The 18,689-nt window shown below is 41.8% G+C and overlaps 1 protein-coding gene across 1 annotated transcript in view; it reads left to right on the top strand.

Moving 5' to 3' along the window:
* LOC147023324 (aryl hydrocarbon receptor-like) overlaps nt 1-18,689 on the top strand; it is a 63,595-nt gene that overhangs the window by 4,293 nt on the left and 40,613 nt on the right. Inside the window, exon 4 of the mRNA XM_085888589.1 lies at nt 13,419-13,540. Within this exon, the coding sequence (XP_085744715.1) occupies nt 13,419-13,540 (122 nt within the window). The remainder of the gene's footprint in view (nt 1-13,418; nt 13,541-18,689) is intronic.

Genomic DNA, 18,689 nt, shown 5'->3' with positions numbered 1-18,689 from the left:
TCACTTGCTCATGTCAGTACATTGCACTGCGGTACAGTACATGGAGCTCCTTGGTGGTAGAGTGGGTAAAGCCTTGTTGCATTGCCCTCAATAGTGTGGGGACTGTCAGGGTAACTTCGGGGCACACACACTCGCTTCGGAGCTGTCAAGTCTCGACCCAGCTATAGGCTGTTGTCCTGGTGTTTCACAGGCAGGGTAGGTACATCAATATGTGTGTGTCACCCATCAGCAGCAGGTGAAGCCAGAGGAACCATCTGCCAGCATCGGAGGCATTGATGGACGTCAAATATATATTGGTGTCCTTTCTGAAGAGTAGGCGAGTTATCGCCAGTACACTAAACAAATTTAAAATTCATACCCTGTCTGCGTGCTGGGAAGGCAATGGCAAACCACCCAGTGCAACCCTTAGCAAGCAACTGTTTCAGCAGCACCGACACTCTGCCATGAGTATGGTACATTTATGATGATGATAACGAGGATAGTGTTACGAGGATCCATTTTTACCCCCACCATCGAAGGTGAAGGAGGTTATGTTTTCACCTCACTCTGTCTGTTTGTTACTTGCAAAATCGAAGATTTTTCAAGTAAGAATATTGTTTTGTTTGTTTGTTTGTGTGCAGGATATCTCAAAAAGTTGTAGATGGATCCTGATGAAATTTTAAAGGCAGGTTGGGTGTGAGACAAGGATGAACTGGTTCAACTTTGGTGAAGATCCGGATCCGGATCCGACAACTAGAATTTTTAAAGTGATTCTTCACCATTGAGAGAAAGAGCTAACATATATATATATATATATATATATATATATATATATATATATATATATATATATATATATATATATATATATATATATATATATATATAGTACGATATCTCAAAAAGTTGTAGATGGATTCGCACGAAACTTGGTGGACAGGTTGTGTGTGTGACAAGGAAGAATTGACTCAAAACGATATATAACATGATATTTCAAAAATGTATTGGGCCTGATTTGTTCTCCTGGATCAGGCATTACGTGGCGGAGGTGTGCGCTCTACCGAGTGCCCTTCTAGTGTGTTGCGGAACATGCTTCATGTTACATCCCTTGCTCTTTTTCTATGAATGATATTTTAAGAGAAATTTGTCTGCGTCTTCATCCGCCATGTTTGAGTTGATATTGCTTTGGACACATTTCAGCTCAAATTAGTCAAATCGACATTTGAAGGAAGCAGAAGTTTCAAGGTGGCATTTTGACAAAAGTTAGTTATGAGTAAGTGAATCCCAAGCACCCTTTCCATGTTTTCTGGTTGGTGGTACCGCTTTTTTGGTGTTTGCAGCAAACCTTTTGACTGCTCACTCCTTCAGTTACCCAGATGCTTTTACTACCGACCACCTTGACTTTACGAGAAAACGGATTCAGCCATCAGCAGTGTGAAAATTACCGCATGACAGTAACTCACACGTGCTTCCTTACAGTCAAGTAACTGTGATTTGCTTGCCCATTATGTTCGTGTAACTAATGATCTCACATATCTCTACCGTGTATAAAGCTCATCATGAGCAAAATGCAAGCAAGTAACTGATCACTCTCAGAAATGTTCTCCGAGGCGAGCAGAGTTGACCGATTGAATTTAAAGGGAAGTAACTCCATATAAGCAATAAGACAAAGTTGTTTGATCTCATAAATTCACATGAGTTTGTTTAATTGGCAACTTTCAGCCAAAGTAATCATGAACACAGGAGTATATTACAGGAGAGAGAAAATAATAATAAACAAATCAATACAGAACATTTGAAATCATGTACGTACACAAACAGACAACTTAAAGGTCCACAGACACAGAAAATCATGTTTGGCTTAATGAATAGATATGGCTTCAATTAACACTTGATCCTTGTTCTTTTCTTGATTAATTAACTTGGAAAGAAGATTTTAATGTTTCTAGCTGGGTGTGCATTTTCACTCGATTGCCCCCTTACATGATGCCGACATATGTTCTGAACTTCTTCGTCCTTCTTCTTCTTCTTCTTCTTCTTCTTCTTCGTCCTTCTTCTTCCTTCTTCTTCGTCCTTCTTCGTCCTTCTTCGTCCTTCTTCGTCCTTCTTCGTCCTTCTTCTTCTTCTTCTTCTTCTCCTCCTCCTCCTCCTCCTCCTCCTCCTCCTCCTCCTCCTCCTCCTCCTTCTCCTTCTCCTTTTCCTTCTCCTTCTCCTTCTCCTTCTCCTTCTCCTCCTCCTCCTCCTCCTGCTCTTCCTCCTCCTTCTCCTTCTCCTTCTCCTTCTCCTTCTCCTTCTCCTTCTCCTTCTCCTTCTCCTTCTCCTTCTCCTTCTCCTTCTCCTTCTCCTTCTCCTTCTCCTTCTCCTTCTCCCGTTAGGGGTCGCCACAGCGGATCAACCGTCTACATTTCGCTAACCCGGGCCTCGACATATGCTCTGAACTCTAATAAAAAAAAAAAGTATTCAGAATTCTATCTCGATGTATTGTTGCTGCTTGTAGCAATACATCCAAAGACGGTGTGAGTGTGCATCTTGTCCCACAAGATCCAGCTGTAAGGAAAATATGAACAGCCAAGTAAAACTGACCAGGGGAATGTGGCGTGGCCCAACCGCTTCCGGTGTCATTTGCGGAGCCAATTTTGAAGATGATTCCGATGCCACCGGCCTGTATCCCCAGTTCGGGATGAGTAAGTTGAAGCAATTAAAAGCTGACACAATTCCCACGAAGATTAGAGATAATTCTAAACTAATGAAGAAGAAGAAGAAGAAGAAGAAAACAGATGTACGTATAATCTTCAAAAAGTTTCAGAAGTTCTTTCAAAATTACATGAATGAACATTGCTTGTACAGTATTCCTATTTATCAGCATTGACGTACATTTATGCATGTACGTACGGTGCAGTACTGTACTGTTTTCCGGGTGGTTGCACAGTTACGTTATCCTGTTGTACACAACTCACTCACTCACTACAAGTTGGCCTACATTGTGATGCTAGTCCCATCCAGTATGGTAAGCATCTAAATGTCCAGTATTGCACTGTACATCCGGATATGGGAATTATTTAATTTTAAAGTGATTCTTCACCATTGAAAGATGGGACCGAAGATGACATGATATTTCAAAAAGTTGTGGACGAGTTATGACATAACTAGGTGGATGCGAGTTGGTTAGGTGACAAGAACAAGCCAATTCGATTTTGGTTCAGGTCTGAATCCAGATCCGGCCTTTCACTGGGAGACAAAATGTAAACTGTTTGTAGCAATACATCCAAAGACAGCATCGGAGGCATTTTTTCCGGGTGGAGGTGGTAGAGCCTGGTGGAGGTGTGTGCTCTACCGAGTGTTGATCTCATTGCTACAATAATTACAGAGAAGTGTTGTATCAAAATACCACTAAACTCCACATTAGCACGGTCTAGCTCAATGATTTACTACTTTACCAGTTGTTATTGCCGAATCTTCCTTTGACATCGACCCCATTGTTATGAACATCGGGTATTTCATGGCTGATGTCATCCCCAATTTCCACCTCGTATTCATACATGTACGGTCTTGCAGGACCTTCTACATCATGATTTTGACTATCAGAGGATTCTTGATCAGAAAAATCTTTGTCAAAATCACTGACAACTTCAGACTGACAAGTCTGAAGCGAGTTGTGCAGCCATGTTATCCCTTTGTGTACTGAGACAACCTTTCCTTCGATTATGTCACGAAGACGACATCATGAGCATCGCAGTTTTCGGGGTGGTACCCTACGGGTATGCTTTTTGTAACTGTAACACCTCAAAAAATAGAATTAAAAACCAATTTGTTTTAATGCATATAGTCACATCCCCAAAATTTTTTTGTGCGTGTCTGTGGACCTTTAAGGGTGTGGGTTGAGAGTGGAAGGACCAGAGGATGGACGAGGAAGGTCTTTGTGTCTTGGATGGACTGCTTGAATAATTTGTAGGCTGGGAAGGCAAAGGGGCGGTAAGTCCTCCGGGTCTTCAAGACCGCTGTTCACCACCATCTCAGATCATCTCCAATCCACAACAATGATATTTTCAACCTTTTTTTTAACCCCACTCCAAGTCATCTTCCTTCCAATTTCCAGTTTTTCCTTTGTGAGAGTTTCCTTCTGAACCCATCTTGTCCACTCCATGTGTCCTGGTTTAAACACCATTAAATGGTTTATTATTTTTTTTATTTATTATTAAACACCATTAAATGGTTTGCCTGGTTTAAACACCATTAAACACCATCAAAACACCCATAACCAGAACAAAATAAATCTCACTCACATTTAAATGGAATGACGCGTTGTAAATGAAGTCTGGTTGATAATTAAATCCTCTGTTGTCTCTCCAGCAGCTAGTGAATAAGAAGGGTCCCTTGGCGTCGAGCCACCGCGGCTTTAAAGTGGCATCGACGATAAGTAAGCAAGAGAGTAGACTCGTCTGTTTTTGTCGTGGTTGTTCACCAAACAAACAAAATCCACTTTGCTCAATTGTCTTGATGATGTAGAACAAAAGTCACTATTAAATATTGATGTGTTGAGTGACTCATGAATAAGAAAATGCTTGTAAGGAAAAGTGCGTGAGCTTCTGACTTGTTGGGATGATGAGCTCTCCCGACATGAACCTTCCAGTGTCCTCTCGGCCTATTGGCTCTCTGGAAAAACTCCACTGATTGGGCTGCTGGTGTTCACACATTTGCTTTCTTATACATATGAGCAAGATTAATGTTAGTGTTCAAGAAAAGAAAAATTAAGTCGCTACACATCCTTTCCTGTCCCCTATTCCTCCCCACACCCATTGTTTCTCCAACTCTCCCTCTATATTGTCCTACTCCACTGTTGGTGACCTCCCTCCCCTCTTTCTCTGCTGTTTCTTTTGGCCTGTTACATCCTTATCCGTTCAGAGTATGAGCTCTTCCACGAGCCTTGATTCTGTATCAAAAAAAAAGAGAAAGAAAAAGGTGAGCAGCAAATTACTCCCCAAACAAGGCGCGAGTGATCGCTCGCCACTCATGACGAGCTCTTATCTGCTGTATATTACCAAAAGTATTTGGACAATAACAGTTGTTCATTCACAGTTGTTTATTCAGTTCCTAATCGGGTATTAGTTCTTTTTCACAATGGGTTAAAAATATGTAATTTTTTTTAAATTTCATTTTTTTACAATTTTTGTTGCAGCACATGTAATATTGTGCCATTCCTCCTTCAGAGAAGTACCTGTTCAATGTTGGATTGTGGTCTTTTTTTTTTAAATATAAAATGTTGAGGCTCGTATGAGAGCTAACACACAGAACATACAACAAGGAGAGCAGGAGACAAGAGGGGCAGGAGAGGGAAGCACAAAACAGTGGGTCATGAGGAGATCTGTGGAAGGGAGAGGGATGGGGCGGGGAACACGGGTTAAACAAGATGGACACTAAAGGGACTTTCAGGAAGGAATGCAGGGAATTTGAACGAGATGGGTTTGGGATGGATTATCGGGGCTATAAAAAATCGTGGTTTTAGATGGGGGAAGATATGAGGTGGTGGTGAACAGCTGTTTTGAAGACCTGGAGGGAAGAGTGGGATTGAAGAGAGTGTGGGAGTTTGTTCCAAAGGTGGGAAAAAAGAGAAATGAAAGAGTGAAGGTGAGCAGTGATTCTTGATTTTGGTAGTTTTACCAGAAGGGGGTTGCTGGCAGACCTTGAGCGCCCTGCGGAAATATGTGGAGGGGGAGGCATCTCGCAGACAGAGCGGGGGTGGGGGGGGCGAGCCGGAGAGGAGACGGTAGAAGACAGAAGGACCACCGACCTGCCTATGGTAGGAGAGTGATGGACTCAAAGACTCAGCCTCATCGCGGGAGATACCAATGATCCCAAATGCATTGGTCTCCACAGTGTGAAGCCGAGAAAGGTGAGAGGCAAGAGCACCAGCCCAGAAGGGAGAGCAGTACTCCATCAGGCTACAGCCAAAAGCTTTGTTTGTGGTCAGGAGCTCAGGTGTGCCAAGGAAGGACTTTGCATGATGGAGGATGCCCAGCTTGTGAATGGCTTTGGAGGCCAAGTTGGAAATGTGGCTTTCCCAGGAAAGATCATGGCAGAATGTGAGACCCAGAAGCTTGAATGAAAGGACTTCTTCCAGAGGATAGCTGAGAATGTAGATACGGAGGTGGGGGGGGGGGTTCCAGATGCTCCTTTCGGAGAGACACAATGAGAGTGTAAGATTTGTAAATATTGAAAGACATGTTCCACGTGTTGGACCAGCTTGTGATTTTATCCAGATCTGCAGTGAGAGAAGAGGCTGCTGCTTGTCAATATGAGGGATGACAGATGGTACGGCAGAGGGTGGGGTTATCAGCAAAGTGATAAAAAGGATTGTCCAGAGAGTCGGAGAGGTCATCGATAAAAACCAAAAAAAGAACAGGGCCCAGAAGGCAACCTTGAGGAACTCCAGCCGGGACAGGAAGAGGAAATGAGAGAACTCCATTGAGGGCCACATGTTGGCTGCGACAGGAGAGGAAATCTGCGAGCCATGAGTGGAGATGGCCTTGAATACCATAGGAAGAGAGTTTGCTGAGCAGGGCAGTGTTCCAAACCGTATTGAAAGCACGTGATATGTCCAGGGATATGACTCTGATTCCATGTCTGGCATTGAGGATCTCCATCCATTGTTGGGAGAGCAGAAGCAACATATCCAGGGTAGAGTGACCTGGTCTGAAACCAAATTGATGATCAGAAATCAAGCCATTGGAGAAAAGGAAGCATTTAATGTCTGAAGCGATGATGGATTCCATCACCTTGCTGATGATTGGGAGAAGGCTGATTGGTCTGTAGTTGCAGGGATCTGGTTTTGCACATTTTTTTATGCAGTGTGCTAATGTTTATTGATTTCCAAGCAGATGGCAGATAACCTTGAGCAAATGAGAGGTTGAACAGAACAGAGGGAGGTTGAGCAAGAGCAGCAGAGCAGATTTTTTAGGACATGTCGGCTGATGCCTTCTGGGCCTGTTGGCTAATTATCAGATGAAGTTCCGAGATTTCCTGTCGGGGTTCAATTGGATTAAAAAGGGATCATGCCAACCCGGATCGGCAACTGGAGATTTTCAACGTTGTTGTCCTCAAATCAATTCCTTGCATACATAGCTGTATGGTAAAGTGTGTTGTCATGCTGGTAGACCAAATTTACGGTCCTCACCATAGTATTGTAGTCTTGTAATCTTTCATTGTCAAAAATTTCACAAGAGACCTTTATAAAGCACATGTTGCTCTGCAGTGTGGTGGAGGGTGGAGACACACATCCGCAGGTCAGGATAGTTCATTACAAGTTTGTGCGTGCTGTCCCTACACTTCTTGCTAATACAGCGTATTTTTTTCATCAACACGGTTTTTTTTTACAGTAATCCAAGCAAAGTATCTGTGCACTGCAGCATGTCGAGGATGCGGTCGTAGTGGTCTCCCGCACAGCTTATTGGTGACCTTTCATAGGAATTGTGAATACTACATTGGTGATCATCTTAAATCAATATTGTGTCTCGCTAACATAATTACATATTAAATCATGTGTTCTTTTCCTGGATTGGTATTTTTTTTTTTTAAATAGAACTCTTTATAACGGGAGTATTCTTTAGCCAAGTATAAGGCTTCTGTAAAGGAAAAGATGCAGCGGTTCTTATCTGATTTGCTATCGCCAGTTTAAGCTGACGTTGCCTCCCCAGTGAAAGATTCCAAAGGATGATGTGGTTCCAGGCTGTTGCTCTATATTACGATTACCAAGCTTTTTCCGATTAGACTTCCTTATGATTTTTCCATGTTGAAGCATTTTCCATCCTTCAATTTCATACTGAAGTGAATTGGCTGGTTCCAGCACCATCTCATCTCCTTGATGGCAATAAAGAGTGTGGCAATATTATTTCTACTTGGTACAACAACAATTCGTTAAAATAACACAAAGAGTATAATGTATAATACTTCCATATCTAGGATTATTTTCTTATTTCCCAAGCATGTGGAGGAGCTTGCTCATATTTATCACATGTCCATCCATCCATGGGGACCATACTCTATAGAGTGTTGGTGCTGACAAAACAGTCTCCTGGACTATTGGGCACCATCCTGGCTGGACAAGTTGCCACTCCGACACAGGATACTCGAATGGCTCAATCATCCCAGCAATCTGGTACTCATTTTGCCAACCTCAAGGATGACAAGCTGAGTCAACCCTACCTGCTATTAATTCAACAGCTAAACAGGATTTGAACTCAGGATCCTAGGATCCCAAGCCCACCATCCAAGCTGTTCAGACTATAGTAAATACGATTTTCAGCATCCTGATCATCGAAGATTAGACCACCAACCATGCCAACCCAATTTAAAGTTTTCACAACATCGAACAATTTATTACTTTATTTATCGAAACAGAAAATTGCTTTGGATATGTGTGGGCTCATAAAGGATCTGACCAGGCATTTTGATTGTGGGTTCTTTGCTCGTATTGCAAGCGCTCGATTCGTGGTAAATCATCGTAATATGATCCACGTCTCTGTTGCAATGTGGAACGACTTCAGGCTTAGCCAAATTAATATGTTTAACTGATTCAGAGCGTATTAGCAAAGTTCTCTCTTTTTTTATTTATGTTTTGTATAAGGGAGAATAAGGTACTATGGACATCTCTTAAGGACGTTCCTAATTTCAACCTCCCTCGACTATATGGGTTACAAAACCCCGATCTAACAAATCTCACATGAGATGCAGGATCAGGGAAGCACCCAAAGGTATGCTCTGAAGTATATATGAATGAGAACTTTATTTGTGGGCCCATACTCTCAAAGGGTTCAAATTCCCCCATGTTCTCTCCTATACTATATATGAACATGTATGACATTATGACAGCCTTTTGCAAGATTTGAAAGTTAATAAGTTATACTGTGCACTCAAACATTCTTCTTCTTCTTACTCTCTACTTCTTCTCCTTAAATGGCTACAATTATTCCCACGTTCTTGTGGGGTTGGTCTGCTTCGCCCAAATCTTTCATGAACCGGCTGGCCAGGAATGTACTAAAATAATAAAATATTTTATAGCCACGGTGTAGATATAGTTTTTAATTCACACATTTTATGATTTGGACGCGATAAGTTTTTTTTTTTTAATGCTCAACATTTCGACTCAGCTGCAATTGGCAAAGCAATTGCTGTGGGCATTTCCTTCATGCACAATGGATCCTGTACATAGAAATGACAATTTACATCCATTGTTTCCTATACTGCTTAATCCAAAGTCTGTTTTCCTGTGTTAAAGTTTCTTCGATCTTCCTGCCACTGTGGCCGGTGCACAAGTTGCACTGTCTAGTAGAGGAGTTGGTTTGTTTGATTGCAGTGGCAGCTGCGGTTGTTGCGGCCATCCGATCAGGCTGAAATAAAAATTTTCCCAGCAGAGTGGGAAGTCAAATTAACGACCCGCACAAAAACGATTTGGTACAACATAGAACATTGCATCAAAAACGATTTGGTACAACTAATGACCGACGTAAACTTGCGCCGCATTTACAGTTGCACCGAGGATGAGTGAACGTTTTGCTTTTCCAAAATGTCACGTTGCGTGAAACATTTTCCTCATTTGGTTGGAAGATTCAATCCTGGCCATCGTTATCAAGTGACCACAATGAACCGGCATTCCGATAATAATGCCCCACAATCCCGGAATGTTTTCAGAATGGGAGAGTTGCTGTCCCCTCGCTGATGTGTCTGGCAATATACAGTATGAAGCAGATGGCAAGAAAGTTATTCTTCCACTTTCCTCGAAGCAGCTTTGGGAACTTCTCTCGCGACCAGTTTGGTGCTCTTCTTTTGCGGCATCACGTCGAGATCTAGTTCTGAGATCGGGAAAGATCATTCCCTAAGATAACCTGGAATATCCCTGCAGTTGAATGTGTCACACTTAATAGTGAAATGAAAGACTCAAAAAAACCTATCAAGGCTGTAAAGCCTTAACTACAATGTCACTATAATGTAAGGTATCGGCGGTATCCCCCTTAACCAAAATCCATGGCTTTAAAAACTTTCACTACTTCTCTAAACTGCAAGAAAAATCTTCCATTGCATGTGGTTGCCAAAAACAACCTCTGTGTTGGCTTTTCAAATAGTAAATTGTTCCAAATGAAGAAAACAACAAAGCCCAAGGTTGATAAATTAATGCCTGACACATGAATTGGAATGCTATTTGTTTAAGGTAAACAGATATCACTGCTGACTTTTCATGTGATAACTCAGAAGTACAACACCGACTTTTATGAATGTAGTTTTTTGTTTTTTTCTACAGTAAGCTTGGACTCATGGAAGAGCTTATACATAAATTACATACACTGCAAGGAGATTAGGAGATATTAGTATGTACGGTACCTTTGCAATGGATCACAAGGACAGACGAGGTGATAACACCGTGACAATTGAGCAATTGAAGTCCTTGGCGTGTGAATGTCATGCGACGTACATCCCATTAAGAAGTGAACTTGAGTCATCTCGTGGGTGAAGCTCCCAATGACAGTGATGTGAATCACCTGGGATTTGCAAAGACGAATCACTACGGTGTATGCCTAGATATAACGTATTTCACATGAATTCAACGCCGTTCAGATACGGTGCTCGAACGGCAGAACAATAAAATAAAAAAAGCCGTTAATTATTTTATGGAGTTCCACAACTGTGCTCCAAGGAACTTGGAATCATTGAAAATGTCTTAAATGAAGCGTTGGATCTAAGTCATATGATGAAGTTCTGACAATTTATTCAGCGAAGAATGAAGATAATATTTCGCAATCTTACGGACTAACGTTTATATCAATGAGGACCTTTTACCTATCGCTCCCAAATGTACACATCTTGGTCAACATCGAGCGACACTTTCAAAATTCCGATTGACCGACATGTATTATTCCGTAAGTATAAGGTCAGAACCCTTGTTTGCTGAGGGTCGGAATATGCCAGTGAGGACACAGCACTGAGGTTTTCGTGTCTCATGAAATAACAGTATTTCCTGATGTACCAAGTGTTTTCAAGAGACTGTGATTGAGCCACTTCCAGTTAACTTGCCACCTCAAAGGCCACAGGCATCAGGCAAAACACCTGGCCTCATCTCAACTTCCGCCCACAGGCCTCAACAACTGAACCACCGAAGCACATTTGAGTCGGTTTATCAAATTCAATGATGGCGTTTCTTCCTGAACAGGACTGGTTTGATTTTGAAAACAATGATATTGCTATTATATCTTCAGTGCACTTTCTGCCTCTGTTGCTCATTTGAGGAGAAACTATGCACGCCAGCACATCGCTTTGCTGATGGGGTTAATTCAAAGACAGCATGTTGTACTTCACAAACATATCGCCAAAAAAAATTGATATTTTAACAACACATAGTTGTTACTGCTATCATGGTGGTTGTGGTTGTTTTGGTTGTGTGCTCCTTCCGTATACTTTTACATATTTCTGTATTGCTTGAAGAAATATTGCTATATGTAATTTTGTGTGTTCCTTCCATGTCCTTTTCGAATAGTAAATTGTTCCAAATACAGAAAGTAAAGGGTTCCTGTTGTCATAGAATAATATGTTATCATTGGAATCACTGTATGAAGCTCCCATTCCGGAGTCTCCTTCTTCAATCCTGGAAAGAGAGCTTTCAAAATAGGCTACTTGATGATTAAACAGACATGAGTTTTTGTTCCAAGTTAATCAAATAAATAAGTAATTTCCAAGTAAATTGATTCGTCACAATTTTATTATTCAATGACAGCAGGAACTGCTACATTAAAGCTCGAAGTCCGACTACTACATCACTCCCGGAAAGGCGGGCTTTTAAAAATGGGGTCACTCCACCTTTGACACACTGCTTCAACTGACCCAACAATGGATTGAGGGCCCTCAATGTCAGACACGAGTTCAGAGCTGTCTCTCTGGACATATCTCGAGCTTTTGATACAGTCTGGCATCCCGCCTTAGTCTCCAAACTCTCTGCTTATGGCATCCAAGGTCAACTCCAAACAGGGCTTCCTGACTTCCTTTACTCTCATAGCCAACGTGCGGCTCTCAACGGAATCCTTTTATCTCCTCTCCCTGTCAAGGCTGGAGTGCCCCAAGGCAGTGTTCTGGACGCAGTCCTATTCCTGATCTTCATCAACGATCTCTCTGACTCTGGAAAATCCTCTTTATCTATTTGCTGATGACTCTACCCTCTGCCATGACATCCCTCACCCTTCAGACAAGCAGGCTGCAGCCTATTCCCTCTCTTCAGACCTTGACAAAATCACAAGATGGTCAAACACTTGGAATATTATGTCTTTCAATCCTGACAAATCTCACACTCTCACTATCTCTCTCCGAAAGGACCATCTGACAAACCCTCCTATCTTCTTTCTTAACAATGCTCTTGAGGAAGTTCAGTCATTCAAACTCCCTGGCCTCACTATCAGCAATGATCTTTGTTGGGCAAACCACATTTAAAAATTGCCCCCCAAAGCCAGCTGCCAACTGGTCCTTCCTTGGCATACCTGAACTCCTATTTATCTGCAAGGCCTTCATCTGCAGCTTGATGGAGTGCTGCTCTCCCCTCTGGGCTGGCTCCTCTGCCTCACATCTTTCTCAGCTTAACGCTGTAGAAACCAAAGTCTTTAAGATTATCAGAATCTCCCGTGCTGAAGCTGAGTTTGTGGGCTTATCACTTCACCATCGCAGACAGGTCGGTGGTCTCTCTGTCTTCAACGGCATCCTTTCTGGTCTTGCACCTTCTGCTCTGTCCATGCTTTGTCCCACCCACCCACGTTTCTGCAGGGCTCACATGGTCCACCATCAACACCCTCTGATGAAACTACCTAAATCCAAGATCACTGTTCACCTCCACTCATTCGATCTTCTTTTTTTTTCATTCTTTGGAACCACTTTCCACATTCTCTTCAATCTGATTCTTTCTTCCAAGTCTTCAAGACAGCTGTTCACCACCATCTCAGATCGTCTCCAATCCAAAACTATGATCTTTTCTACCTCCGTTAACCCCGCCCAAATCCCTCCTCCTTCCATTTTTCTCTCCTTAGAGTTTTCTTCTGTATCCATCTTGTCCACCCCATGCATCCTCTGTGTCCGACTTGTCTACCCCATGCATGTGTGTTTTGTATCCTGTTTTTGTCCTTTACGTCCTGATCCATTCAGGGTCCTAGCTCTTCTACGAGCCTCAATTATGTATACAAAAAAAAAGGTCCTTGACATTAAGTGGACACAAATTTGTGTTCCATGTTCCGTAAATTGATTATTAGCCTTCCAGCCAGAGGTAATCGATCATTATTTCGTAGCTTTCCAATGATGCCATTTTTATTATTCTATGACAGCAAGAACCCTTTAGATTTAAGTGTGATGGATGGATGGACAGTACTCCTTTTAGTAATAGATTATAATATTTACGTGTTCCATCTTCATCCCTGCAGCTGCTCTGTCCAAATCACCAAAGGAAACCAAAAACGGATTATCCTTGAGTGAAACGGTGGAGGACATATCACCTGCTGCAGCTCATGACAACGGCTTTCTGGAGGAGGAGCTCGTTGAGCAGGTCATTTTTTACACTTACAGATGTTTGCTTTTTGACTCGAGACAGTTGCAGATCAGCAGTTCCTTGCAAGCTTTCAATGAAAGTGGTTACTCACAAAATTCCTTAAAGAGCAGGTTGTGGGTCACCAAACATATTCTGAAAATTTATCAATACTAGTGCGTGCCCATACGTGCGTGGCCGTACGTGCAAAAAAAAAAACGACTTTCAAACCGCGTGCCAGAAACAACAACCACACAGGCCGTTCCTTCACTCTCGCATGCCCGTACGTGCGTGGCCGTACGTGCAAAACAAACAACAAAAAAAACCTTTCAAACCGTGTACCAGAAACAACAACCACACAGGCTGTTCCTTCGCACTCACGTGCCCGTACGTGCGTGGCCGTACGTCGAAAAAAAAAGCTTTCAAACCGCATGCCAGAAACAACAACCACACAGACCATTCCTTCGCTCAAAAAAAAAAACTTTCAAACCGCGTGCTGGAAACAACAACCACACAGGCCATTTCTTCACTCTCGCGTGGCCATACGTGCAAAAAAACAAAAAAACACTTTCAAACAACCACACAGGCCGTTCCTTCGCTCTCGTAAACGACGACTGGATTGGGGCATTGTGTTTATCTATAAATGCGCATAAGCAATCGAGAAATTATTAGAATACAGTAAGTCATCACTATCCGGAAGTCCGTACGTTGTAACCCCTAATGGGGAACGCGCTCTTTCCCCATCGGCCACGCCTACGCAGCAACGTGTCCTGTCATTGGTTTGGTAAATAAATGGTCATAACTTGGGAACCACTTGTCCGATTAATAGCAAACCTTAAGGCACATATTCAGGTCACAAGCAATATACCTAGCAAGTTTCAATTAGATCGGACCAGTGGTTGTCGAGAAACAGTGGTCACACACACACACACACACACGCACGCACGCACACACACACACACACACTGGAATTATAGATAGATGATTGTATGTGCATTAAATAGTTCGATGCAAACTATTGTGGTTGCCTAACTATTGGGAAAATTAATGAAATTTAACTCCGAAGTTGTTATTTCTCGAGGCTGTTGAAAAAAAAAACAGCCGCGTGCCATATATGGATGGTGACGTCACGTTCTCCAAAACAAAGCAGACGCTCACTCGCTCATTGAAGAAGTGTCCAGTTCAGCGGGCCATTCTTTCACTTTTTTTTGAGCTTGCAACTGTCTATATTATATTACCTTTTTATTTTGAATTATTGTAGAACAAAGTTATTTGGGTATTTGTACATCATTCTTCGTACGTGTGTCGTCATGTTTTGCGAAATTGGCTGGAAAACGGGTAATCACTCCCACCGATTCCCAAAGGAATCAAACATTCGCCGGCAGTGGATAAGAATTGTACAAACAAAACGGGCCAATTTCCCCCCAAAGGAAACGGGTAAAGAGGACCCTTTGGATAGACTTGTCATTTGTGGTGACCATTTCACAGCCGAGGATTACGAAGGCATAAACACATCTGATCACCACTCTGTGAATATGAGTTTTTGGTTGACAAGTTCTCCAGATACTGCTCGGTCACAGAATCAATTGTTGAGTTTAAGTGAGAAAAACTTTGAAATGTATTCTTAAAGAGTACATGGAAAAACACGTAAATAAACTTTCTGAAAAACACAAGCATGAAAAAATTTCTCAACAAATCAACTTATTGTTCATTAAATGACTTTTTTTAACAGCATCAGCAAATTGGGCTATTTCATTTCAATTGTAAAAAATTGATCAATTTTCCACTTTTTTTTCAAAATTTGGTAGAATATTTCCCAATGAGGCGAAACATGTTTTGGTATTTATATGCCACAACAGTCTCTTGAAAGTTGGGGTTTGTTCTAACTGTTCACTTTCGCTGGGGTCAAGCTCAGCTGTCAGAAAGACTTCAACGCCAAGGCTATGGTGTATAATATATTTGGGTCCATTATTGATTCATTCTATTTCTGACTCTTGAGTGACGAGAGGGTTAAAAAAATTATATCAAGTCACAGACGAATCAAACTTTACATTATTTTATGCATCGAACAAGAAAATGAAAATCTACAAACCAATCTGTCTGGTGGAGTCTGTCAGTGTTAACTGCCGGACAGTCAGTCCTGCCACTTGTACACGAAATAGGCCGTTTTCTGGCACTTCCAAGTGGCTCAAATTTATATGGCTCAGGGGCAGAAACTCCATAGTATAAATTCCCATCATCCTCTGACTCGTCCTCAGCAATATCGGAATGAAAACACTCAATTTCATCGCCGCTGAAATCACTCTCCGATTCGCATCTCGCCATTGTTCACACGCTGTTTCCGAATGTTCACGAAGTTTTCGGAGAACGTGACGTCATAGCATCTTCGGTAAATTCCGATCTGTATTTCGATCACTGACAAAAGTTTATGCCTTAAAAGTTGATTTTAGCATATTTTGAGTTTCAAATGTAAGAAAATAATTGCCCAACGATTATTAATGTGATTACAACCTTCAAATCACGCGAAGTCATCAGCGACCCAAAACCTGCTCTCTAACCTGGGAAAAAAAAATCCACACTGGTGGGGATAATTGTGGAAGCAAAGAAACTTAAAGGAGTCACAAATAACGAGTAATCACAACTACATTGTCAATGTATTGTTGTTGCGAAAGGCAACACAAAGGAAAAGTAAACAAGTTGTACAATGTATTACAATTGACAATGCTTGTTCTTTGTCTACTAACACCATTTCACATTATTTTCATAATGCTATTCTTTTTATTGTTTCATTCTCTACAAGAGCGAGGCTTATGGAAGGTTAAGGGTAAATTGACAGTGTGGTGGCAGGCCAACAATTAGGCACAACCGGCAAAGAAATAAACCAACAGGAAAGGAAGAAAGAGAGGAAACACTGGGACCAGCAAGTCAGAGGGTTGGCTTCGGAAGGGTTAATAGGGGTAATAAATGTCATGGCTCAGGATGGAGGATGACACAATGTGGTGTTGCTTTGCCTGCTTGAAGCTCTGGAGGTAAGAGAGAGTAAGAATGGAGTTTATCAATGAAAGATTGTGGAATATTGTTCCAAGGATACAAAAATCCTCCTTGCAATTCAGCCAAGTTACTCGGTTGCCTTTTACCTTCGCATTATATATATATATATATATATATATATATATATATATATATATATATATATATATATATATATATATATATATATATATATATATTTGGTAAACCCATACAGCTTAAACCAATATTCATCTCTGGCCATCGTTTCAGGTATCATGAGTATTCTTTCAGCCTCTTTACCTGCAATACTTTGTTGCATCCCATTCTCTGGATGGCTTTGGATTCGTGTCTTGTTGGAAAAAGAATCTTGCTGTACTGTTGGGTTCGTGAGGGAACAGCAAGATGCAGTATCTTCCTGTACTTGTCATCTATCAGAATGGATTTTATGTAAATCACCGAGCTGTTAGCTCAGCTACAGCTCCAATAATCTCGTGGTCCCCTAACAAGCTTCATCAACTGTTGATCTCATGCATCCGTCCGTTGAAACAAAACTGTCATTAATCGTTACCTATGCAACTGAAGGTGGGAAAAGGTTATATATTTCATGTTTGTCTGTCTATCTGTCTGTGAACAGGATATCTCAAAAAGTTATGCACGGATTCGGATGAAATTTGGTGGAAAGGTTGGGTGTGTGACAAGGACAAAATTGTTAGTTTTTGGTGAAGATCCGGATCCTAGAACTTTTAAAGAGACTAGCATAACCCGCGCTCTGCGCGACATGTTGGGGTGGGTGTGTTTGAGAAAGGAACTGATGCAGAGTATCAGTAGTAATTTTACTTTAATGCAGTAAGTGGAATACGATTTCAGTTTCAGAACCAGTTTATTTACTTTTTTTTGTACCATGCACCTCATATGTCTTTGAGATAATGTAAGCCGAATATCACATTACTCGAGCGCGGAACAAAGTCGAAGATAGCGCGACACGAAACCACAAACTCGGAAAAAATATATAAGATTCTTCACAATTGGGAGATCGAACCAAAAACGATATACAGCATGATATCTCAAAAAATTGTGGACCGATTCGGACGAAACTTGGTGGAAGAGGTCGGTAGGTGACGAGGACAAACTGTGATTCGATTTTGGAGGTCCGGATCCAGATCCAGCCTATCAGTGGGATACAACACTTAAACTGTTCAGCCTGGTGGAGGTATACTCTCTACAGAGTGCTGTTCTAGTTGCCAAATGATTTTTACCTGGATGCATCTGCAAAGAGCATGTGTCCAACATTGCTCTCCCATCAGTTTCTGGTCTGATTCCCATTTCAATCTTCTGGTTTGCTTAACTTTTATCAGCCATCATTTTCAATGAGTTACGTGTCCATGAACACCACTTCTGGCTCATTTGTATTTATCGTTTTTGAGGCAACATTCACAACTGTATTCACAGAGAATCCATTGCTGAGAGGGATCTTTACTCAACCATTGTGTATCAGATATAGAACATACATGTGGATCCTAAATGTTGCTTTTGGAGAAGTTTGGCTTTCTTCCTCAACCACTTCTATTATTAAAATAAATTGAAAAGAATATAGTGGTGGCAAAAGAATATAGTGGTGGGATATCTGGTGTGTACCCCGGTCAGAATAGGTACACCGTATCTCTGCGTGTCGTAAAAGGCGACTTAAAGGGTTGGCGTCAGGAAGGGCATCCGGCCATAAAAACATCGCCTCAAAAGGAAACCATGATGAGTACAACTGATGGGCAGGGTCCAGCCCGAAGTACCCCGTGGGGGTCCTCACCCCCTGTCGTTAAAACTCAAGGTGGGGAACCCGATCGAAGCAAGGGAGGAAATTTTTCCATTTATGATGACCAATCGTCTGATGCCCCACGTGGAGATCTGTTTCTGAGGTTTGGTACATGGAATGTAGGGACAATGACAGGGAGATCTGGAGAAGTGGTTGAAACATTGGTCAGAAGAAGAGTGGACATATGTTGTGTGCAGGAGACACGGTGGAAGGGAAGTGGTGTGAGAATGGTGAAGGGAAGGCAGGGGCAGAAGTACAAGTTTATGTGGCAAGGGTGCCCGGAAGGCGTGCATGGTGTTGGTATAATGTTTTCTGAGGATTTTGTAGACAGTGTAGTGAGTGTGACTAGAG

Source organism: Eptatretus burgeri, chromosome 7 (assembly GCF_056783735.1).
Source record: "Eptatretus burgeri isolate ZD-2024b chromosome 7, Ebu_testis_v1, whole genome shotgun sequence".
Taxonomy (NCBI): Eukaryota; Metazoa; Chordata; class Myxini; order Myxiniformes; family Myxinidae; genus Eptatretus; species Eptatretus burgeri.
The sequence above is the reverse complement of the archived record's forward strand: the minus strand, read 5'-3'. Positions and strand labels throughout refer to the sequence as shown.